This window comes from Syngnathus acus, chromosome 15 (assembly GCF_901709675.1).
Source record: "Syngnathus acus chromosome 15, fSynAcu1.2, whole genome shotgun sequence".
Classification (NCBI taxonomy): Eukaryota; Metazoa; Chordata; class Actinopteri; order Syngnathiformes; family Syngnathidae; genus Syngnathus; species Syngnathus acus.
In genome coordinates, this window is record NC_051100.1 from 12,363,378 (window position 1) to 12,388,614 (window position 25,237).

The 25,237-nt window shown below is 45.6% G+C and overlaps 2 protein-coding genes and 1 long non-coding RNA gene across 5 annotated transcripts; 2 read left to right on the forward strand and 1 right to left on the reverse strand.

Moving 5' to 3' along the window:
* Positions 1-1,947: 1,947 nt before the first annotated feature.
* Positions 1,948-4,552, forward strand: LOC119134945 (prolyl-tRNA synthetase associated domain-containing protein 1-like). 3 transcript variants are annotated; one of them, XM_037272220.1, is made up of 4 exons: positions 1,948-2,046; positions 3,043-3,168; positions 3,355-3,444; positions 3,978-4,552. In XM_037272220.1, the coding sequence occupies exons 1-4, from the start codon at positions 1,963-1,965 to the stop codon at positions 4,188-4,190; spliced, it is 513 nt and encodes a 170-aa protein (XP_037128115.1). In that variant the 5' UTR covers positions 1,948-1,962; the 3' UTR covers positions 4,191-4,552. The 3 variants fall into 3 exon arrangements, with proteins under 3 accessions (XP_037128115.1, XP_037128116.1, XP_037128117.1); XM_037272221.1 differs by having other exon boundaries at positions 1,984-2,166; positions 3,978-4,190; XM_037272222.1 differs by having other exon boundaries at positions 2,006-2,166; positions 3,005-3,168.
* An 8,708-nt stretch (positions 4,553-13,260) lies between these two features.
* On the forward strand, positions 13,261-25,091 carry LOC119134993. The gene is made up of 3 exons (XR_005100469.1): positions 13,261-13,272; positions 21,918-21,920; positions 24,744-25,091. It is a non-coding gene; the product is annotated as an uncharacterized LOC119134993 (long non-coding RNA).
* On the reverse strand, positions 18,861-22,150 carry LOC119134926 (beta-1,4-galactosyltransferase 3-like). Its single transcript, XM_037272184.1, has 7 exons — positions 21,903-22,150; positions 21,148-21,344; positions 20,838-21,076; positions 20,484-20,674; positions 19,828-19,950; positions 19,377-19,481; positions 18,861-19,307 (listed from the first exon to the last, which is right to left on the reverse strand). The coding sequence occupies exons 2-7, from the start codon at positions 21,293-21,295 to the stop codon at positions 19,121-19,123; spliced, it is 993 nt and encodes a 330-aa protein (XP_037128079.1). The 5' UTR covers positions 21,296-21,344; positions 21,903-22,150; the 3' UTR covers positions 18,861-19,120.
* Positions 25,092-25,237: the final 146 nt, after the last annotated feature.

Genomic DNA, 25,237 nt, shown 5'->3' on the forward strand with positions numbered 1-25,237 from the left:
AACTAATTTATTGTCCTAAAATCCGGGGTGCGCATTATACATGGGTACAATTTTTTTAAAATTTAAAAAAAAAAAAATTCTTTTTTTTTTTTGAAGAAAATCATGGTACAACAATTTTTGAAGAAAATCTTGTCACGGATGGAGTGTGGAAAGGAAGAGGGCGACCAAGTGCAGCTTGAACCAGGGTTCATTGGAGGAACTCAAAACACAGACTTGGTAAACTAACATAACTCTCTAACAAAACCAACAACAGGACTGACCGACAAAGACGTGGAACAAAAAGACAGGGGGACATTACCAAAGACAGGAACAGAAACCTGTGTTATTGTTAAATATTATTTGTTTTTTAATCTCCATCGCGGACTGGATGTCATACGGAGGCAGTATCACTGCGCATGCGCACTATGGATCCGATTCGAATAGTCCTCTTCTCTTCTTGACTGACAATGAATGTGATAGTTTAATACATACAATCAGCAAATAACAAAATACGTATTACAGGTAATATTTTATTTCACAACACTTTGCCTTGTTCCTTTCGTCTCTGCTGTTCACTTCAAACACGCTCCATACGAACGCAATGCTCTCGTATCAGACCCTTGCTCGATCACCTGCTCGTTTGCTGTCACAATGTAGCCTACACAAATCCGAAACATTTGTTGCGGCTCCGAGTCACGACGAGGGGCAAGTTTTGGTTTCCAAGGGTGTTTTTATTCCTCTTCAACTTCTCTCCCATACAGAGCCGCCTTTTTCACATGTCCGCACGTCACTTTCCTCTCTTTTCATTTTAACCTAACTGATCGCGGTGGTGCCTTTACGGGCAGTCGGAGAAATCAACGCCAACAAAAAAAATACATCCAGCCTAGTTAAGACCATACCAAAGACTATAAAAATGGGACCCATTGCCTCCCTGCTTGGCAAATGAGCTAAAGGCTGCATCCCAGGCATCCACCTCAGCAATGCCACAGGCTGATTGCCTCCATTCCATGCCACATTGATGCAGTAATCCGTGCAAAAGGATTCCCAACCAAGTACTGAGTGCATCAATGGACATTTTCAAATGGTTGATTTTGTTTTGCCGTTATAAATCTTTTTTTCTTACATGGTCTGAGGAAATGTTCTAATTTTTTGAGATAGGATTTTTTAGTTTTCTTAAGCTGTAAGCCATAATCAGCAATATTAAAATAATAAAAGGCTTGCAATATTTCAGTTGATTTGTAATGAATCCAGAATGTATGACATTTTGCTTTTTTAATTGCATTACAGAAAATAAAGAACTTTATCACAACATTCTAATTTTAACTTACCGCTGCACACAAGCTCCAACAATCGCGATAAGCTGAGGTAACTCACGCGAGACGTAAGGCGCGGTGACGTAACTTCGCTTTAAAGGTATCTGGCGCCATCTAGTGTTGTGAATGGTTATATTGTCTAGACCCCGAATGTAAAACGACCCCCACTTTTTCAGTCTTATTTCAATGCAAATAACATCGTCTTATATTTGGGCCAATACAGTAATAGTACAACATTGTTGTGATGTTGTAGTAGGCTGACCAGATATGGGTTTCTGAAAAAGAGGACAGCTTTTTTTTTTGGGAGGGGCATTTTATTTGGGTATTTTTGGGGGGTCATTTGTGTAATATGTTATGACACAAATGACATGGTGTCTGTATAGCAATTGCATTTATTGGCCCGAATAACACAAAACAGTAAGCCATAATCAGCAATATTAAAATAATAAAAGGCTTGCAATATTTCAGGCTATTTGTAATAAATCCAGAATGTATAACATTTTTGTTTTTTTAATTGCATTACAGAAAATAAAGAACTTTATCACAATATTCTAATTTTCTGAGAACAGCCTTACCCCGTTTGGTCCCGTGACTTTCAGGCAGCAACCACGGGGTTTCAGGAATTTTCCAGTAGGTGGCAGTATATGATAAAGAGCACTGCGGTGGCCGCATGAAAAAAAAAAAAAAAAAAAAAAAAACAGACAGCAACGAAGAAAAAGGAAGGCAGCAGCTGTTTACTGCACGTTGTCTCACGGTGATAGCACATTTATTGGAATAAAAATATCTATTAAAGATGTCCGGGGAGCTGCGAGCAGAACTGGAGAAACATTTGGAGGCTTTAAACATTCAGACGAGCTTCGTGGATCACCCGCCGGTAACAGAGCACACAACATGGAGAGAAAACAACAACAACAACAACAATAAGAAAACCCGTAAAATCTGTGTTTAGAGAACTGCAAAAGTGAAACGAAAATCAAATGAGGAATTACACGTATGCGTTTGGCATTGTTGAGGAAATCAACAAACGCATGTAGATGGGGAGAACTAAACAGTGGAACTACTAAAACAAAATCACTGTGCTGCCTGCTTACTATCAGCTCAAATCAAATTCCTAACTGTCACACTTATGTGGCAAGTGATGCATCAGTGGGAACGCCCAAGGTTAATTCGGGAATTTCGAAGTTTTATTTAGGTGCATTTGTTTGCCTAATAATGTCACCTTTTGCTCATTCCTCCTCTTTCCAGGGAGACACGCCACGCTGGCACTCTTTAAAGAAAACGAAAATGTTCTGGGGAACACTTACGACGATCTTATTGATGAGGTCAAATTCCGAAGTTAGTCTGCCTTGTTCATGAAATGCAAAGCATAAAATGTTTCGTTTTCCGAAGGAATCTGGCTTTTGATTCACAGAACGGCCAACATTCAAGACCAACGCATTTGTGATGATTTTTCCAAACGTTTTGCGAGGTTTTCACCGGCGTTTTACGCGACTTAACTTCTGGGCAGGCTTTCTGCTCGTGGCTTGCAGTCACCCGTACGGGGTGCCACAGCACCATTTTACAATGTGAGTGGACGCAAGCGATTGGATAACATGCGGTCGACACATGCAGGACATTTGAATTTGGAACTGTCTGGCAGACTTGCTGAGAGCTAGCTCTGTTCAAATGAGCTTTAAAACATCCCTTTATCAAGCATTCTAATCCAGTAGTAGTTTTTTGTTGATGTTTGTTTTCTTGGTTTTCTTGTGAGGTTTTCACGGTGGAGGAAATGATGCCCCACCTCCAAGATGTGAGTGGCGCCGTCACCAAGAACCTCTTCCTCAAAGACAAGAAGAAGAAAAATTTGTGGTTGGTGTCGACGCGTCACGACCGACAGGTGAGCCCTGGAACATTAATCGATTTCCAGCCATGAACGTCATTTTCTCATTCCCTATGCCCTAGTTATTATTACAGAGATGTGGAGTGGATTCCTGTGTGGAGTCAGCTAGAAAATAAACCTGTGTACAGGTAGCAGGAATTACGCAAGAGGGACCAACTCATGATCCTCTCTGCCCTCGTGCAGGTGAACCTGAACGTGCTGGCCAAGAAGCTGTCGGTGGGCAGCGGCAACCTTCGCTTTGCGGACGAGGCCACCATGCTGGACAAACTCAAGGTGACGCAACGAGCTAATACCTTAAATATTGTTACAAAAGAATGCCAGAAGTGTCATACGCCCTTAAAAATTCAGTGCCCTGGTAGATTTCTATGAGACAACACACACACACAAATTAACTATTACAAAAGTCCATAATTGCGTGGATAATCATGAACAGTCAAGAAAAATCGTCAACGCTGTGGAGTGCTACATTCTGTGCTGTGAACATTCAATCCCCCCTGTTCAATGACACATTACATAATGTGCACTTGTGTGAGCTTTGGCCAGTGAGTTGACACTTGTCACAAGTTGAGCCACCATTTAAAATTTCGTTCATTGATTACAGAGGAAATCAGAAGCTAAGGAAGTAGTTAACTTTCGGTTTCAAACATGTTGTCAAATACATCGTTCCTTATTGCTATATTGTTATTTTTCGGTTTTCAATGATTTGTTTAATAACGAATAGAATAATCCATTGAAAAAATATCGAGTGGTGGCGGCCCCTTCTCCAGACTCAACTTGAAGATGTCATGTTGACGCGTGTGGTTCAGGTGGGTCAGGGATGCGCCACGGCTCTGGCTTTGCTCTTCGACAAGGACCGCAGCGTCACCTTGGTCTTGGACCGAGACCTGCTGGAAGGGGACCACAACATGGTCTACTTCCACCCCATGACCAACAGCGCCACCATGGGGATGAGGCCCCAAGACCTGCTGCGCTTCCTCAAGGACACCGGACACGACCCCGTTCTGATGGACTTTGAATAGATGAGAAGAACGCCACCAGACGATTCCGAGACCTGCTGGAAGAAGACCACAACATGGTCTACTTCCACCCCATGACCAACAGTGCCACCATGGGGATGAGGCCCCAAGACCTACTACGCTTCCTCAAGGACACCGCACATGACCCCGTTCTGGCGGACTTTGAGTAGACGAGAAGAATGCCGCCAGACAATTCTGGTTTTTGCCGGGAAAGCAAGTGAAGAAGGTGACAATAGAAGACATCAAAGCAGTGGCGGGTCGTTGTTTTGCTACATTTGGTTGCTAAATATACAAACCGGATTCGGTTGAAGTCGGGAAATTGTGTAAAATGTAAATAAAAACAAAATACAATGATTTGAAAATCCTTTTCAACCTATATTCAATTGAATACAGTACAAAGACAACATATTTAATGCTCATACTCATAAACTTTATTTTATTTTTCAAATAATGAACTTAGAATTTCATGGCTGCAACACGTGCAGTAGAGGTTGGGAAAAGGCATGTTTACCACTTCGTTACATCACCTTTCCTTTTAATAGCACTCAATAAACGTTTTGGAAGAGAGGAGACTAATTCTCTTAGCTTCTCATGTGGAATTCTTGCTTGATGAACCGCTTAAGTTGATCAACAGTCTGGGGTCTTCCCTGTCGTATTTTACGCTTTATAATGCGCCACACATTTTCAATGGGAGACAGGTCTGGACTGCAAGCGGGCCAGGGGAGAACCTGGACTCTTTTACATCGAAGCCACACTGTTGTAACACGTGCAGAATGTGACTTGGCATTATTTTGCTGAAATAAGCAGTGGCATCCATGAAAAAGATGTCGCTTGGACGGGAGCATATGTTGCTCCAAAATCTGTATGTACTTTTCAGCATTTATGTTGCCTTCACAGAAGTGTAAGTCACCCATGCCATCACAGATACTGGCTTTTGAACTTTGCCTTGATAACAGTACGGATGGTCCGCTTCCTCTTTGGTCCGGAGGAAACGACGTCCAGTGTTTCCAAAAACAATTTGAAAAGTGGACTCATCAGACCACAAAACACTTTTCCATTGTGCATCAGTCCATTTTACATGAGCTCGGGCCCAGAGAACCCGACGGCGTTTCTGGATGTTGTTCATAAACGGCTTTTGCTTTGCATGATAGAGTTTTGACCCGCACTTACTGATGTAGTGACGATCTGTATTTACTGACAGCGGTTTTCTGAAGTTTTCCTGAGCCCATTTGGTGATATCCTTTACACACTCATGTCAGTTTTTAAGGCAGTGCCGTCTGAGGGATCGAAGGTCGCGGTCATTCAGTCTTGGTTTCGGCCGTGGCGCTTACGTGCAGTGATTTCACCAGATTCTCTGGAACCTTTTGATGATATTATGGACCGTAGATGTTGAAATCCCTAAATTCCTTGCAATTTTGCTTTGAGAAATGTCATTCTTAAACTGTTCAACTATTTTCTCACGCAGTTGTGGACAAAGTGGTGAACCTCGCCCAATCCTTGCTTGTGAATGACTGAGCATGTTTGGGGAGGCTCCTTTTATACCCAATCATGGTACCCACCTGTTCCCAATTAGCCTGATCACATGTGGGATGTTCCAAATAGGTGTTTGATGAGCTTTTCTCAGCTTAAGTTTATCAGTTCGAAAATTAAATATGTTGTCTTTGTAGTGTATTCAATTGAATATGGGTCAAGAAGGATTTTCAAATCGTTGTATTTTGTTTTTATTTACATTTTACCCAATTTCCCAACTTCAACCGAATCCGGTTTGTACCGTGGGCACTCACTTGACCAGATCCACTGCTAAACTCATAGGCTTAAGGGTAAAACATTAGCTTGCATGACCTTTGTTTCCTTTCAATTCTTTGTTTTAACAGTCTGTCACAACAAATGATGTAAATAAACCGATAAAATAAACACAAATTGCAAAACAAAAACATGCCGACGTCTCAAGTAAAAACTATACTTTTTTCACTAGTGAAAAAATAACAAGCCCTTGAAAGAGAAGCACAATTTTTACAATTTCGCTTCAAATAACAAAAGTATACACGCCCACACAGTGTTCTCGGCATGCTCGCTGGCGTGGCCGCGCAGCAGGGGCAGGGGGAACAAAATCTCACGGGGGAACCAAATCGAGCACAACACCGGCGCCTGACTCGCCTGTTAAAGTGGTCGCCTCCCGCACGTGAACTCGAGGAGTAGGCAAGAGATGAAAAGCATCTCGCCCTGCTCTTTATTTGGGGCGAATGCAAATATTGTCCCTCTTCCTGATTGGATTGAGCTGTGGTTTGACTTCTTTGCTGGCCATTGGTGTTGGATTGGGAGTGAGGAGGAGAATCGATTTTGAAAGTGTGACACATTTGGAAAAAGAGGAGAATAGCTGCGCACTATGGCCCGTTTGGCCCGTCTTCTACGCAATTCCGGTATTAAGTATTACTTCGTGGCACGAATGTTCTTCTAATGTGCAAGTGCTACAAGAATGACCGAATGAATTCATCCATTCATTCATTAATGGAGTCAGACTGGAAATGTGTTTGTTTCCCAAGCCAGGCACATGTGGGGCGCCTCAACTTGCAAGGCAAATTGATGACGTCACACCATGGTCATGACTCAAATCATCTTTCCCCATTGAAGTGAAAGACCATTCATTCGACCCCCCCCCTGTAAATTGCCATATCATATGAAAATATGCAGGTCTAAATTATTCTTATTCAGAACATGATTAAAAAGAAGAAATATACCCCTCCGTGAGTCTTCACCTTATCGTGGTGGAGGGGTTTGCGTGCCCCTATGATCCTAGGAGCCATGTTGTCTGGGGCTTCATGCCCCTGGTAGGGCCACCCATGGCAAAAGGGTCCTCGGTGAGGGGCCAGACAAAGCACGGCTCAGAAGACCCCTTATGATGAATAAAATATATGGACCTAGTTTTCCATCGCCCGGACGCGGGTCACCGGGGGCCCCCCTCTGGAGCCAGGCCCGGAGGTGGGGCTCAAAGGCGAGCGCCTGGTGGCCGGGCCTTCGCCCATGGGGCCCGGCCGGGCACAGCCCAAAAAGAAAACATGGGTCCTCCTTCCCATGGGCTCACCACCTGTAGGAGGGGCCTAAGGGGTCGGGTGAAAAGCGAGCTGGGCGGCGGCCAAAGGCAGGGACCTTGGTGGTCTGATCCCCGGCTGCAGAAGCTGGCTCTTGGGACATGGAATGTCACCTCTCTGGCTGGAAAGAAGCCCGAGCTGGTGTGTGAGGCAGAAAACTTCCGACTAGACATAGTCGGACTTGCCTCCACACACACTGTCTTCCACTCTGGAGTTGCCCACGGTGAGAGGCGTCGAGCAGGTGTGGGCACCGGTGAACGAGAGGGTAGCCTCCCTCCGCCTTCGGGTGGGGGGACGGGTCCTGACTGTTGTTTGTGCCTATGCACCGAACAGCAACTCAAGAGTACCCACCCTTTTTGGGGTCCTTAGAAGAAGTGCTGGATAGCGCTCCTGGGGACTCTATTGTTCTACTGGATGACTTCAATGCTCACGTGGGCAATGACAGTGAGACCTCGAAGGGCATGATTGGGAGGAACGTTCCCCCCGATCTGAACCCAAGCGGTGTTCTTTTATTGGACTTCTGTGCTCGACACGAATTGTCAATAATGAACACGATGTTCAAACATAAGGGTGTCCATGTGTGCACTTGGCACCAGGACAGCCTAGGGGTGTCCAAACTAGTTGGCCCGCGGTCCAGTTTTTATTGGCCCGCAGCAAAGAAGAAGTACTGGGCAGGCTAACGAGTTAGCGGAAATATGCTAATTCGCGATCGTGCTAACACGCGCAAACGGACCTCTAAAGGAAATTAAACGAACATTTGGAGCAATACTACATTGTCCTAAAGGTTAGTTTGTAAAGAGACGGTTGCCTTGTATAAGGATTTCAACTTAAAGAGACACTATCAGACTAAACATGCGAACACAAACGACCAGCTAACAGGGAGTGACCGCGCTGATAAAGTGAAGCAGCTCCAAGCTAAACTGGCATCACAACAGCGATTCTTCACACGGGACTGTGAGTCAAAAATAAATATTACGAAAGCAAGCTACGAAGTGGCCATGTTAAGACTGTTGATGTTATGGACCTGTAGACCTGACACAAACTATTATTTTCTGAAAGATAATGTAAATGACAAGAGCAAAACTCACTAGTTTTAAGTTTTAATAATAACAGACAACTTTGCATTACTTATAACTCCCGTTTAAAATGTTCATGAGGCAAAAGTAATTTTAAACTCATGTAAATTTAAGGTATTTCATACAGTTTGTTCAATGTTATCTGACTCTTCAGATATGAATGAAAGGCAGAATTTGTGTTTTTAGAGTTGTTCACATCTGCCTGAGTGACTCATATTTGGTTATTTTGTCATTTGAAAAATAAAGACAATTGTGACAATGAAATTTGTTTTATAACAGTGTGTATTTGCATGACATTTTTGTAGTTAAAAAATGTCCGAAAAAACTATTGGCCCCCGGGCCCCTTCACTTTATCAAATCTGGCCCTCCTTGCAAAAAGTTTGGACACCCCTGCCCTAGGCCGAAGTTTGATGATCGACTTTGTAGTCGTGTCATCGGATTTGCGGCCGCATGTTTTGGACACTCAGGTGAAGAGAGGGGCGGAACTCTCAACTGAGTGAACGTTGGCGCGAATTGCTGCCGCTGTTCTCCGGATTTTTAGCATTTTGCTTGGATTTCCTGCAAAGTCTGCAGCTGGTCACTAAACTTGGCTTGACTTTACTCTGGGTCAACTCTCTAGCGGACCTGTTTGCTTGTAGCGAGTCTTGACCGCCCAGCTGCGATCTGTGTGCTAGTGTGTTGCTTCACACCTGGCCGTTGTTTCACCGGTCCCGATGAACGTTTTCCTACCTGAGCCCGTGCATCAAGCTTCCAACAACCTTGCTGTGAGCTCTATGCTCTGGTGGACTATCCTGTCCGCCATGATTCATCCAGCATCATCCACAATCCAGTACACGAAGGCGGAGCTTCTCCAACTCCAGCACTGCCGGTTTGCTCCCCCACCTGTACTGCAGTGCTTCCCGGACATCGCTCGACTTCACCACCGCAGATACATCCACCGTGGCGCTGGACGCAACTACCACATCGATGACTCTACTTCCATAAACACCATCTGGTTCTCCACTCACCGCCATCCACTGAAAAACACCAAAAGGAAGGTCAATCACGGCGTATTAGCAAATCTGAGGTAGTCCTCATTGGTTCCAAATCATCCCTCAACAAACAGCCCACTTATGCTCACCATTGACAACTCCTCGGTTCCCCCCTCTCCTCAGGCTAAGAGCCTGGGTGTCGTCCTCGACAGCACCCTATCATTTAGCACCCACATCAACAACATCATCCGTTCCTCCTATTTCCACATCCGCAACATCAACCGCCTCCGTCCATCACTCACTCCGAACAGCACTGCTATCCTGGTCCACTCTCTCGTTACCTCCCGTCTGGATTATTGCAACTCCATCCTTGTTGGCCTCCCCCACAAACTCCTTCATAAACTGCAAGTGGTTCAAAATGCTGCTGCTCGCATCATCACCAGAACCCCTGTCCATCATCACATCACTCCTGTTCTGCACCAACTTCACTGGCTTCCCATAAAACACCGCATTAACTATAAAATCCTCCTCTATACATTTAAGGCCATCCATAACCTCGCCCCTCCATACCTGACTGACCTCCTCCACATTAACATTCCCACCCGGTCTCTAAGGTCTGCATCTACTATTACCCTCACTATCCCCCCCATTCCGTCTGTCCACTATGGGGTCTAGAGCAGACATGGGCAAACTACGGCCCGCGGGCCACATCCGGCCCACGGGGCAGTTTAATCCGGCCCGCCAAACCTGAATAAATTGTATTAATTTTTTTTGGGGTCATTTTCCCTGCAATTACTATGTTTCCCCAGTAGATGGGGAAGCGCCCGCCCGCGCATTTACTCCCAGGAGCCGTGTCAAAAAACACTCACAAGTGCGTGTGCGTACTCAGTAGTACGTAGTAATTTCATCTATCAGTGCCGAATTTCGAGTGTAGGCTGTGACGTCAATATTCTCGTAATTGTAAACACAATGGCTGCCTTGCACTACTCCACTTGCACTACTCCTCCTGTACTTTTGCGCTATTATACTGACTGTCTGCTGTATGCACAATTGCACCATTTCAACCAAGTTGCTCTTATTTATTCATTGCTCTTATTTATTCATTGTATGTGCCTTGTTATTTTTACTTTTTGTATTGTATACCTGAATGTTCTGTTTGTCTGTGGACCAATTGGGTGTAATATGTCTTGTCACCGTCGGATAGTAGGAAACGCAATTTCGATCTCTTTGTATGTCTTGACGTGAAGAAATTGATAATAAAGCAGACTTTGACTTTGATTTGCAGTGACACAGATGGTTTGATAATATTGTTGTTTGTATAATAGTTATTTGATAATTTATATATCGTTATATGGGCCTGTGGAATAATTTGAACTGCAAATGATGACGAGTCCGATGTCAGCGGCGCGGCGCACACGCTGCGTTGTTTACATAAAGGACGATCGATGGATTTAATGATTTGCAGTGACACAGATGGTTTGATAATATTGTTGTTTGTATAATAGTTATTTGATATATAATTTATATATCGTTATATGGGCCTGTGGAATAATTTGAACTGCAACTGACGACAAGTCCGGCGGCGCGGCGCACACGCGGCATTGTTTACATAAAGGATGATCGATGGATTTAATGATTAGGATTGACACAGACGGTTTGATGAAGGTGTTATTTATGTTATAGTTATTTGGATAACTGTTAATGTTACATCAGGCCCGTTCTCAGCTCCTCGTTTGTGTTTGTTACATTAGCATACCGTATCGTTTAGCCTGTTGTTGCTCGTTCATGTCTGTTCTTGGTGTTGGATTTTGTCAAGTAAATTTGCCCCAAATGTGCAATTTATACTCCGGTGCGACTTATATATGTTTTTTTTTTCCCACTTTATTGTGCATTGTATGGCTGATGCGACTTATACTCCGGTGCGACTTATAGTCTGAAAAATACGGTATCTTGGGGTCTTGTTCATGAGTGAGGGCAGGACTCTCCCTTAGAGATAAGGTGAGAAGCTCAGTCATCCGGGAGGGACTCAGAGTAGAGCCGCTGCTCCTCCACGTTGAGAGGAGCCAGATGAGGTGGCTCAGGATGCCTCCTGGACGCCTCCCTGGGGAGGTGTTCCGGGCATGTCCCACCGGTAGGAGACCCCGTGGACGACCTAGGACACGCTGGAGAGACTATGTCTCTCGCTGGCCTGGGAACGTCGGGATCCCCCGGGATGAGCTGGATGAAGTGGCTGGGGAGAGGGAAGTCTGGGAGTCCCTCCTAAAGCTGCTGCCCCCACGACCCGATCCCGGATAACCGGAAGAAGATGGATGGATGGATGGATGGATGGATGGATGGATGGATGGATGGACGGACGGATGGATGGATGGATGGATGAAAATATACCGTATTGGCCCAAATATAAGACGACCCTGATTATAAGACAGCCCCCTCTTTTTCAAAACTCAAGTTTGAAAAAAGATTTTTTGAACACCAAATTTAATTTTTATACAGAAAATAATTACAGTACATCTGAAACAAATGATTATAACAATATATTTGAGAGAAAAAGCATGTTCTTTTGCCTCATTCAAATCATGCAAAAACTGTCTATCACATCTTAATATCTGAACATTTAAATATGAAAAAAATAAAGTGCAATCACATTTGTAAATGAATGGCTTCTGGTTTTTGAAATGTAAATAAACCAATCTACTGTGATAAAACAACAAAATTGCAATAACTGCATTAACCATCAAAGTGAAGTCGCACTGTAACTGAAGTCTTAAAACAAATCTGAATAAGGAAAAACATTGCAATAAAATATTGCAAACTTCTACCGCTATTGTTGGGAAGCCTGAACACTGTATAGGAGGTTGGCTCGGATGGTTATGCTCTTTTCACCCCCGGGTGTCGGTCAGAACACAGGAGAGGAGACGTGGTTCAGTTTTGAGTGCTTTACTGAATTATTGGCATAAAAGTAACAGGCACTGTGGCTCATAGGGGCATACAGGATAACTGGCAAAAGGGTATAGGCCAGGGGTGGGCAAACTTTTTGACTCGCGGGCCGAACTGGGTTCTAAATTTGGACCGGAGGGCCGAACCAGGAGCAGATGGACGTAGTGTTTGTGTGAAGTAATATAAGCGACCTGTAAAGGTCATTGCATAAAAGATTTTGGCCTTTAGTAGGTAGTAAAGCATGGATATTCCAAACAAGTTTTTTGAAAACAAATGCATTTATTAACAGCATTAAAAAAAAAAAATCACTAAAAAACTGCTATCAGTGATTCTCATAAAATACGACACTATTATTATGAATAACAGTCTCCATCACAGTGCCTGCAGGTCAGATTAATGAAAAATGTTTATCTTATGAGATCACATCAAACTCTTAGGAGAGATCCGTTTACCTCGATCTGTGACGGGTTGATGTGGCTGAACGTCACGTCGCGTACGTCGAGCCAAATTGGCCACTCTTTTAACATTCGGCACTCACTTCTTTTCTTCGGGCCACTCATTTTAATGGAAGGATTCCAGGGGAAGGTTTGTGGGTGGCTTTAGCGTCAAACTGTATCTGAAAGCTCAGCGAGCGAATTACAAGAATGCTGTCGTCACAGCCCACGCTCTAAATTCGGGACTGATACAAATAGAGCGCGAGTGCGCCATGTCCGTACTACTGAGTACGTACGTACACGCACTTGAGTGTGCACCGAGCTTTCTGACACGGCTTCCGGTAGTAAATGCGCAGGCGAGCGGTTCCCCATCTACTGGGGAAACGCAGTCATTGCAGGCAAAATGACAACAAAAAAAAGTTTAATACAATTAATTCAGGGTTGGCGGGCCGGATTAAACGGCCCCGTGGGCCGGATGTGGCCCGCGGGCCGTAGTTTGCCCACCCCTGGTATAGGCGCATGTTTGGTCGTAAGGATGTGAGAGCGTGAGTGTGTAGTATACATGGGTGAGTCTTTGGGTGTGTGAATGTGATTCTTGTGTGTGTGATTATTGTATGAAGAGTGTGAAGGGTGTGTGTGGGGTGGGGGGTTCTGCAACAGACAAAAATACAGTACGTAAGTCAACGCTCAACTTCTGACGTCACACAACACTAGTAGACAGCACACATTACCGTAATTTTCGGACTATAAGTCGCGTTTTTTTTCATAGTTTGGGTGGGGGGGCGACTTATAATGAGGAGCGACTTATATGTGAATTTAAAAAAAAAAAAAAAACAAACAAAAGTGAAACCGCGATAAACGAACCGCGATGTAGCAAGGGATTACTGTAATTTGAATTTCAAGTGACGTCAGCAGCACAGCGCGGCGTGGTGCGGCGGTTGTTTACAAAAAGGACAAAGATTGATCACGGGATGACAAAGATGACGAAGGGCCCCACGTACTACCGGCATCATTAGCGGCTTTGTTTCTAAGTGACACGGAGGACGAAGAGTTTGAAGGATTTAAGGATTTGGAGTGACACAGAAGGTTTGAAAAACTATTATGGCTTTTACGCACGCCCGGTCCTACTCTACGGAGCTCTCTTTCACCTCCGTGGATAGAAGTCGGGGGCCGGCGCTCGGCCGGGTGGCTGTCCGGGGACGGTGGATGGGGCTCGGTCATGGCTTATACGCACGCCCGGTCCTATTCTATGGATCTCTCTTCCACCTCCGTGGCTGGAAGTCCACGCCGCCACACGCCCGGAAGTTTGTTTTGTTAAATAAAGAGCCGTTTACCAAACCCACATCTTTCCTTGTACTTTGTTAACGCTACAATATAGTTATATACTAGATCTGTGGAATAACGACGAGGCTGACGTCAGGGCGCATGCGCGGCGTTGTTGACAAAGGACGAGGAATTTGATCGATGGATTTAATGATTTAGAGTGCACATATTGTTTGATAATATTATTGCTTATATAATAGTTATTTGATATATAATTTATATATCGTTATATGGGCCTATGGAATATTTTGAAGTGCAAGCGCCGTCAGCGGCGTGCACCCATTGTTGACAAAGGACGATCGATGGATTTAATGAATTGGAGTGACACAGATGGTTTTATAAACGTGTTATTTATGTAATAGTTTTTTTTAATAACTCTGAATGTTATGTCAGGCCCGTTCTCAGCTCTTCGTTTGTGTTTATGTCACGTTAGCATACCTATCGTTTAGCCTGTTGTTGCTCGTTCATGTCTGTTCTTGGTGTTGGATTTTGTCGAATAAATTTCCCCCCAAAATGCGACTTATACTCCGGAGCGACTTATATATGTTTTTTTTCACGCATTTTATGGCTAATGCGACCTATATTCCGGAGAGACTTTTGGTCCGAAAATTACGGTACATAACTAACTGCGCGTAACGGTTCCGCTATAATAAATAACCATAAATGAAATACTCTCGGCAACACACCAAACATAAGTCATCAATTGAGACAACAAAATACATTTGCTGGCGACCATAAGTTGCCATTCCGCTGCGTAACGGCTACTCGTACGATGCAAGGCAAACTTAAAGGAGCGCCCCAAAGCTATCAATCAAACGGCGCACACACGAAACAAACCGCGATTAGACAAACGGCACAACAGTAGACAATAGTAACAATGAAATGTATATACTCATTTTGTGTCAAAGACACACACGATCACAGCAACATACTCAGTCGATACCAGCAACCTTTAACTTACCGCTGCGCACAAGCTCCAACAATCGCGATAAGCTGAGGTAACTCGCGCGAGACGTAACTTCCCAACATTTTAACATCAACATAGGAACCTTTCTAACAGCTATTTTTGTCTTGTTTGTGACAGCGGTTCGTTTTGGCCTGGGGAGTTAAGTTCAGCATTCGCTTTAAAGATATCTGGCGTATAATAAATTCAGCATTCGCTTTAAAGATATCTGGCGTATAATGTGAATGGGTATAATGTCTAGACCCCGAATGTAAGATGACCCCCACTTTTTATGTCCAATTGTAGACCTACAACAACTTCAAGTTGTATCTTCACCATTACAATCATTCCCATCTTTTTGGTGTCCCCCAATCATCATCAATCCCTGAACACTCGCAACCAGACGTAAATGATGTTCTTGTCCTGGGGGTTTCTCACAAGTCTGTAATTTCCCATAGTCGGGTCACGGGTGCCGTTCAAAATTGAGTGAAACGCGTGCATTCTGTCATGTCCTGGAAGAGCAACTAATTTGGGATGGGCGCCGTGGCGAGGCCCGGAGGAGGTGGCAGCGGCGTGAGTGGTACGGGCGTGCTGACCACTCACACCATGATCTCCATTGTGGCCAGTATAAGACTGAGCAACGAGCCGGGACAGAACAGCTGCTTCGTCAACCGTGCCCTTCAGGTATGCACGCACACACACACACACACACACACACACACACACACACACACGCACAGAAAACATAATAAAGTCATTCACCGCCATTGACGTGTCGTGACTAAAAGTAACGTCTTCAACAGGCTCGCGCAGACATCTCGCACAGCCCGCGTTTGTTTGCAAACCACTGTAATGACAGACAGATCCCTGTAGATGGTTTAAAGATTAAAGATTAAAGTCCCAATGATTGTCACACACACATCTGGGTGTGGTGAAATTTGTCCTCTGCATTTAACCCATCCCCATGTGATTTTAATCCATCCCCTGGGGGAGAGGGGAGCAGTGAGCAGCAGCGGTGCCGCGCTCAGGAATCATTTGGTGATCTAACCCCCCAATTCCAACCCTTAATGCTGAGTGCCAAGCAGGGAGGCAATGGGTCCCATTTTTATAGTCTTTGGTATGACCCGGCCGGGGTTTGAACCCACAACCTTCCAGTCTCAGGGCGGACACTCTACCACTAGGCCACTGAGCTGGAGATGGTGGTGTTGTATCACCTTTTGAGACCGGCATCACTTTTAAAAAGAAGAGAAAGACGAAAGTGAATCTCAGCTTGTCACGTCCAGCATGAGGAGGAGAGATGGCAACGTGTTTGTTGTCGGACACAAACAGTCTGGGCACAGTTCACGGAGGGACTGCAAACCACCACGTGAAACAGCCATTTCATTGGCTGCTGCAAACGATGAGACATTCTGTGTGCTTCAGGTACTGTGGCACTTGGATATCTTCAGAAAGCTGACATCTCACAAGTGCATGGAGGACACGTGCATCTGAAGGTGAAGACCCCTCCCACCCACAATCGGGACCACTGGCGTTTCCAACATGACCGTGTCTCCTCCTTCTTCTTCTTCTTTATCTCCAGAGCATCTTAGCTCACTTCCAGTCCATCAGCGAGACGGTGCTGCCCTCATACGCGCTCCGCAGCGCCCTCGCCAAGACCTTCCAGGGCAAGCAGAGACGCTGGGCCTCATGGACGACGCGGCCGAGTGTTTCGTAAGACGCAGCGGCCGACTTGCGCTCTGCCGTCCATCCGCCCTTGTGATGCCGACTTGCTGGCTCTTGACAAAAGAACATCCTATCCTGATGAGCATTCCCTTCCCCGTTGCCGACGATTCCAAAGCCAGGCTGTGACACTGATACAAAATGTCTGCTCCTGATCTTGAATGTACCCTCACACTGACACCAGTGCACCAGGTGAAGCCAATCAAATCAATGACTGGTGGCCTGCCTTTGTGCCAGTTCTCCACAGTTAAACAACTCGTGTGTCGTCTCTCTCTGCACGGTATTCCAGCTCTTTATGATGACCCACTTTATGGGCCCACAAAAGCGAATGGAAGCCGTTTGGAACCATTTGTATTTTGATGCGGATGAGAGGAATTATGAGTTGTGGGAAACCAAGTTCCTCGTACACCTATGTTTGCTTGGACCGAAGACAACCATCTTCCATGAGCCAGACGAGGATGAAGAGGGTGCAGAGCAAGGTGCCGAGAGAAATGAAAAGGCATATGCAGAGTTAATCCAGCTGTTGGACGACAAGAGCTTGTCTTTTGTGATGCGGGACGCAGCCTATGATGGCAGGAAAGCACTGCAGATTCTGAGAGATCACTATGCTGGCAAGTGGAAGCCCCGTGTGATATATGTATTGTATTGTATCGTACGGCCAGAGACGGCAGATACCGTACTTAGGAATGCAGGAGAGACGTTAAGTGATGATCTGCTGATCGCTATACCAGATACTTTTTAGCCCTTTTCCCTTCATGTGTCCAAGAGTGATGAAAAGTTGACCTTTGCTGAGTTTCAAGACAAAGCTGCGGAGCTATGAGCGCACCGAGAAGTTCAGGACTGTGTCCACAAAGGAGGACAGCGTCACGAGAGTGAGAGAAAGATCTGGTGGGGGTGTGAGACTGACCACACGTTTGCATTCAAGGTGGGCCAGGTGGACGGAGACTCTGTCAGCACAACCAAGAGGAGAAGTCTTGTGGTTGACACAGGAGCCACATTCCACATTGTGACTGACATCACAAAGACAAAGGACGAGACATATAATGGAAAATCCACTTTTTTTCAGCTTTTCATTTTATTGTGTACTTGGAGTCTTCAAGATTGTAGAAAAGTGTAATTTATCCCTCCAGGTGCTGCAGAGATACTTTTATGATCTATTTGGGGGCTATTTTTTACTCTCTTCTGTTTTCTTTGTTTTCTATTACCTACTTTTATCTACATCATCTGTTGGGGTGGGACTACCAAACAAGGTAAGGGTGTGGCCAAACGGTTTCGCAAGTCCACCATTTTTATTACTCTGAGAGACTTTTGTAGTCCAAACAACTCAAGGATACCGAAGTTCCATTGTTGGATGCATCAATCCACACAACTCATTGCACTGTGCCCCAGCATCAGCACCTCAAAGAAGTGCCCGGTCAAATTAAATTTTTCAAGCAGTGTTCCCACGTCTGTGGGCAAAGTCGTGAAACGGTGTTTCAGACATTTTTTGTCACCATAGAGAAGGATTTGCCAAAAGACTTTGTTTCATTGATGGTTCAGTTCCTTCTATCTATGGAAAAGACGGCCACAGAAAAGCAGTAAGCTTGAGATGACACACAATATTAAACTGTATTTCACTTTAATAATTTTGTGTGTCTGTGCACTAATTTTCATAACATTAGCCTCAATCTTACTGCTGATTTTAGAGCTGTGCACTGTTTCTACTTCTTGTGGTTGTATTTTGAGTGGTTGTATCAGATGAATTGCATCAAAGGTGCTGCATTATTCTTGGGGAACACAATATTGTGTTAAATGCATCCGTTAGCTTCTCGCTGACGCTAGCATTAGCTTACTGGTTTACTTGACTGCAGTGCTTGTTTACAAGACGTGTTCATAAATATTGTGAGGGGTTTTGTTTTGTTACGTGTTATCTATGGTTATATGGACAAGTCTTCTGCGTTGACATCTTTTAATAAATCAATAAGTTTGTGACACAAGTAAACGCTGCCTCAACCGAAAAACTACAAATACGTCGACCGGAAAGGGAGGCGCACATCTTTTAGCCTGGAGGAATTGCGGTGTGAAGTATCTCATTTGCATTTAAAGATACCGCACCAAAACAGCTTGCTCTGAGCCGCACCTCTGAACAAGTAGAAAAGGGGACCTGTGATGGTATCAAAATGAGGAATTCAGACAAAAGCATCGCAGTTCCACTTTATGTAGACCACAACTGAATGAGTAAAATGTGAAACAGAAGAATTTATTACTGTGATACGTAATCTTTAAAACGCTCATTCCTGCTTTTTTCCCCGACTTAATTGTATTTCTATTGCAATGGGAACAAAGTACCCTTCACTATTTGTTTGTTTTGAGAGTGAATATTCATCAAAATAAAACAAAATTGCAGGATCCTGTGCACCAGAGTGGGTTCTACTCGCCTGTGTTAATAATCAAGTCATCAGTCAATCACGTGAAGTGGCTGTTTTGTCTGTTGTCATTTCCTCCTGAACCCAGGGGCGGGGCTTTTCTCCGACGTTGATGGCGAGGCGAGTGTAGAGAGGCTCCTGCTCTTTGGAGAGGAGTTTGTATGTCAGAGAGTTGAGGCCGTCCACGTACCAGGCCAGCGCAGTTCTATTCCGCAGTACAAAGCTGTAGAGTTCAAATCAGTTTTGTCAATCAATGAAATGAGCAGCATATTTCGTGACAAGGGCTACTCACTTATACGGGTTTTCCTCATTCCCTCTGTCTCTGTGATGCTTGATCATTTTGTAACGAGCAATGGCCAGTGGGGGGCGCATCACCTTCATGCCCGCCAGAGCCACTCTGCAGTGGAAAAAAGCATACATACATAAAACAAACATAAAAAGAACGCAAATAGCTTGCCGTAGTGCAGTGGTTCTCAACCAGTGGGATTGGGGGCGAGAAGGCCACCGGATGGAGGGAAACAAACGTAGAAAGTAATAATAATAATAATAATAGTAATAATAGTGTGGGCCGACAAAAATGATAGCGAATTTATCTCTTTGCAAGGTGGTGTAGTGGGGGTGAGGTCGGGAAGGGGGGGCGGGGCAACTGCCAGCTTTGGGAGGGCCCAAGCTTCCAAAAGGTGGCGAACCCCTGTCATATTAAAGTTTCAACGGTGGGCGCTGCGACCATGAGATCATTTTACCTTTGCCACAAATCGTCGTCCTCTCTCCCCCAGCCCCAATACTGGTTGGAGAAGCCGTTCATCTTCCTGTACTGGTCTGGAGTCACTGCGACAACGCCACCAAAATAGTGCCGGTAAGGAAGCCTGCGACGGGGACACGGCCCACTCGTGACCTGAGGGCCAAGCCCTTCAACATGCACACACACACAAACACCAACTACAGATCGCTCTTATTGACATTGGCATCGCACTCCGAGGAAATGTGCTGACTTCTCTCCCGACTGCCTTTCCTTTTAGGGCCTCCAATTTGAAGTCATCAAGAGCTCTTTGAAGGTTGTACCTTGACCAAGGCCCTTTCAGTAATCCTGCAGCAGCGCTGCGGGAAAACGCTTGGGAAAAATAGACCTATAGCTTGAGTGGTGCGCCAGCTGAGCTGTATGACGCCGATGCGTCTCGGAAATGTCGCATACGTCCTTCCGGACATGGAAAGGCTGCCACGTGGGATGCATCTGTGGGGACGATCACTAGCGTGATGCGACGCGAACAGACGACGGTGCCTGAGCCTTCCCCAACGCTCATCGTAGAGGCAAGTGGTGACCACGCAGCAGACTTGGATTGTCCGGCGGTTTGCCTACTTAACGGGGCATTACTGCACGCAGCAGACTCAAGGCGCCTACCTGTAATGAAACTTGTCGATGGCCACGGCCAGGTGTGTGGGATTGCACTTGTCGCAGGTGTACAGATTGCGGTCGTTCTCGGCCAACAGGTCCACATCGTGGATGACGATGCAGCTCCAGTCTTCATCCCGGAGAACTTCCCGGACGCCAGCGTTGAGCAGTTTGCCTTTGTTGAAGGTGCCGTCACCCCACTGAAAGACAGCACAAATCACAGCCGTCTTCGCACCCCTCCCGCATAATGATTTTTTTGTGAGACACAAGATGCAAGTCTGGCGATTGGAGTCCTTGCTGGGGACGGGGCAAAGCGGCTTTTGTTTTTGAGCTCGGTCGGACTTGAGCGCAGGCTGTTCTCACCTGCTCCACGACGTAGATCCTGTAGTGGATCTGCTGCCTCTGCAGGAAAGGGTGCAGGTGACACAGGAGAGCGCGGAGGTGCATCGCTCGCTTCCGGTACGGCACCACGATGGCGACACGGTGCTGAGCTTCGCAGTCCGGGGGGTGGTAGAGTCCGCCCGGCAGCACCGACGCGCTCCTCTTTCCAATCTCCTCCAAAGTGGGAGGTGACGAGGAGAGATTGACGGGCCTTGGCCCAACTGCTCAGGGCAAAGCAAACGGTGGGACACGAGCCTTCCAACAGCAGATGGGGTTTTGATGTGCCTCTCACCCAACAGCGGCGACTCTGCACGGCAGCCAGCTAGCGGACGAGGCGCCACCCAGAAGGCACAGCGCAGCACCAAGGTCACGGCGGCCGTCAAACCCACCAGCGAGGCCAAACCACTCGGCCACTTCCCGAGGCGTCGGTGGCATTCCATTGGAAGGAAGACGGAGGGCAGCGAGCAAACGGCGCGAGCGGAGGCACGGCTGTGCGCCAGGACAGCAGGCGTCGGTTAGCAAACATCAAGTTCATAAAGTCAGCCAGGCAGGAACAACCCACACGCAAATGCTACGTTGATTAACATTTTAAAAGTCAATCACTCAGGTTGGCCAGGAGATAGCTGGGCTAACAAATGCGCACACACGCACACACACACACACACACACACACACACACACACACACACACACACACACACACACACACACACACACAGTGTTTTGTGAAGCGTTTTGCCTACATTTTTTTTTCTTTGTTTGCAATGTTTGCTTGTTTTTGAAAAGCAGCAAGCCAGCCAATCACAGGGCAGACATACGACATACAACCATTCACACGCACAATCACAAGAAGAAGTCAAAAGGAAAAAAACATTAGTCATGGTGAAAATGACAAATGTGTGTGAAGAACCGCTTGAGTCAGACTCGTTGTACAAGTTCCAAGCGCAGCAAAACTAGCAAATGATGAGGATTCTCCAAACTGGTCATTTCTCACGAGGCCATTTTTGCTTTGTCTGAAAGGATCGGTAACAAAGAGTCGTCACTTACCGAGTGTCAAACAAGCAAGTGCTCAGGCAGCCAGGTGAGCCGGATCACCACAACACGACAACGATGACGTTGGACTTGCTTTGGAGTGGGTGGAGCCATCCGCAAAGCAGCTCCATCATTCCAACCGTTCAAAGTCCTCCCGTAGCGCTTGTCCACATGCTTTCTTTCCAAGAAAGGCACAACAGCCGTGCGGAGAAATGTCTATTTACAACAGTGGTTCTGAACCTGGGTTCGAACGAACCCTAGGGGTTCGGTGAGTCGGTCTCAAGGGTCCGAACATAGCTAATTTATGGTGTAAATTTGTGATGATGCATATCTGAACTGGTCTCGCAAAGGCAAAAGCAGAAGTCACACTGATTTGCAGGTGTGTAATTTGTTGTGAGTTCATGCATTGTGTTGGTTTTGTTCTTTGAACAAGGTGATGTTCATGCACGGCTCATTTTGTGCACCAGTAAAAAACATCGATGTCTTGAATTTGATATTGAAAAAATTGAATTCAAAATTGTTCTGTACCTCCAACGAGGTTAAGAACAATCGTTTGACAATTATTTTTCTACATGCAGGTGGCGTGTTGGCCCCCCTCCCCAATTTGCAAAAGCGGTCGGTCAACTGTTTGGAAACTCTTTTCTCTTGGAAGAAATATTCACGTCCTGATCCATTTGTTTTGCACCGCGTGTGCTCATTCCACTTTGTTGCTACATGCTGAAGTCAGGGGCCATTTTGCTAGTCTCCAAATCAGGATTATGCCGGACGGGCACGAAACTCGTGTCGCTGGGGCTCCCCGAGATTATGTGGCCTTTTAACTTTCCAGCAAGCAGACAAAGAGGGCAATGGAATCATCACGTGCTTCTATTTGGGCTGGAAACATGACGATTGTGCTGATAAACTTGTTCTTCATGTTCGTACAAGCATGTGATGCGGGTTGTGAGATCCTGATTTGATTATCTAAACAGTAATGTTTGAAGTTGGGTGTGTCAAGTCCCCCTTGTAGTTGAATTCCTCAAGGGCAGATTCGAGACTAATTGTATTTGTCTGTCTTTTTGAGTAGACATTTGGCATGGCTTTGAAAACCCTTTTGCTTTCCCAGGTGGGTGACCTGCGGCAGCATTTCCAGTCGCCGCAAACTTGATCCAGTAAGGATTTGCTAATGGACTCTCTTCCACTCTGGAGTTGCCCATGGTGAGAGGCGTTGAGCAGGTGTGGGCATACTTGACCCCCGGCTGGGCGCCTGCACATTGGGGTTCATCCCGGTGAACGAGAGGGTAGCCTCCCTACCAGTGACGTGCGGTGAGGTTCATGACTGGGGAGGCACTGACGTCACCCCCCCCCCTTCGGTAAGATTTGTCCAACACCTAAGCGTGTCACAAAAAAAGGTTGGGGAACGCTGCTCTAGAGTGGCTTATTCATTATTTAATTTGAACTATTTTCACTAAAATCTCATATCAGCAGTCTTCACACATAAAGACACTCAATAAAGCACATGGAATCAAAAACTTGTTTTCAGGGCTGTGGACTCGGACTCGGGGACTCGGACTCGGTCATTTTTGCCGGACTCAGACTCGGACTCGGTGCTGATTTTGACCGAGTTCACCGAGTCCGACAATAAAAAAAATACGTTTATATCAACATTTGTGTTTATTTTTCGTGCGTATTTGCTTCGCTTGAGTTCAATATGGTTTTTGGTCAAACGCGCATGCGCGTGAGGGGAAATCCCGCAAAGGATGAGGGACAAACAGAGCGATTGGTTTTGCTGGATTTTTAATGAATGGCGACTGTGACTACGGGGGCCCATTAGGTCCAGAAAAGCTGACAAGACGCTTGCCAAAATGGCAAGGAAAAAATGCACAGCTAAACGAATATATGACGATGAACACAGGACGTTTTTAACAGAGTTAAAGTTGTTTTTTGTTGAACGCTATGGCAAGCCATTCTGCCTGATATGTCGGACATCATTGGCGTATTTAAAAGCTTCAAATGGTCAGCGCCACTTCAGCTCACTTCATGCCAATATCGATAAGGACTTTGCAAAAGGGACTGAATTTCGCAAGCACAAGTTTGGAGACTTTGAAAAGTCAGGCAGAATAATAGGTACAGTTTTTCAAAAAAATTACGAAGCACTCAGAGACTGTCACACTTGCATTGTTTCAACTGACTTGGAACATTGCACAGGCTAAAAAGCCATACAATGAAGTGGAGTTCGTTAAAATATGCCTCAGTGACGTTATTGAATTTTATTTTCATCATGCTGCTGAGAATGCGCGTAGGAATACTGTCCACAGCCCTGCTTGCTTGTTATGAAGACAAATTTAGTTGTTGCGTGCGCGCCCGCGCCTGCCTGCCTGCGTGCTTGCACGTACAAGACCCACAATGCCCCGCGCGCAGCCAAGATGGAAGAACCCGGGAGTAGCGAGAGAACAATGTTTTGCCTCTAGATTTGGGGGGGAAACGGAGCGTAAGTTACGATCAATGCGGCCACGTTGAGTTGCACTTAGGCTAATGTTTACATTATGTACCAATGTCAAGGACGATTATGTCACCCAGCTTATATCATTGATGTGTTTCGATAGTTGTGGGGTCGTCACTAATTATTTGTGTTTAGATAAATGTCTGAGCTATAATGGTTGTAGCTGCCATAAGAAAATGCACTGATATGGAACGTTTTGAGCTAAGCTCTGTTTCCAAGTGGGAACCAATTTTAGTTTTTGTGTTAGCGGTTCCTTTTTGAGAGTTACACAAGGGCGAGTGTGTCTGATTTTGAGCCACGGGGTGGCAACGTTTTCCGTTTGCATAAGCAAGTGATGAAGAATGCAAGGAATGCTTATTTTGTTTCTTTTCTGATAGCATTTTTGTTTATTGGTGAAACCAGAGTTTTGAAGACCTGTATTGTCAAGATTTACGTTTTTCTTCGTTTTCTCCCTCGAGCAAATGCGGCAAGGAGTTCTCACGGCATGTGTGTGGAGAAGGAGTTGAATAAATGCCCGTTTTGAAGAACTGCTTGTACGCCTGATTGACAAGAGGGAGCTACAGTGAGAACTCAACCAGCCCGGCGCCAGAACAAGACGGTGTTCGGCAGAGCTACAAGCAAGTCACTTCACTCACCTCTTCCATCGGACAGATAAGAGACTGTACATTCACCTGGCTACACAAGTAGCTACCTGAGTCCAGAGAGCTTTGGGTGCCAGTCAACAATAAGTAAACATTTGAACAAGTTAAATGTAAAGGGACCTACAAGTGCTAAATTGTGCAATGTTATGGTGATGTGTGCATGTTGTAAGGTTTAAGTCAGTGGTTCCCAAAGTGGGCGGTACCGCCCCCCTGGGGGCGGTGGAAAGATC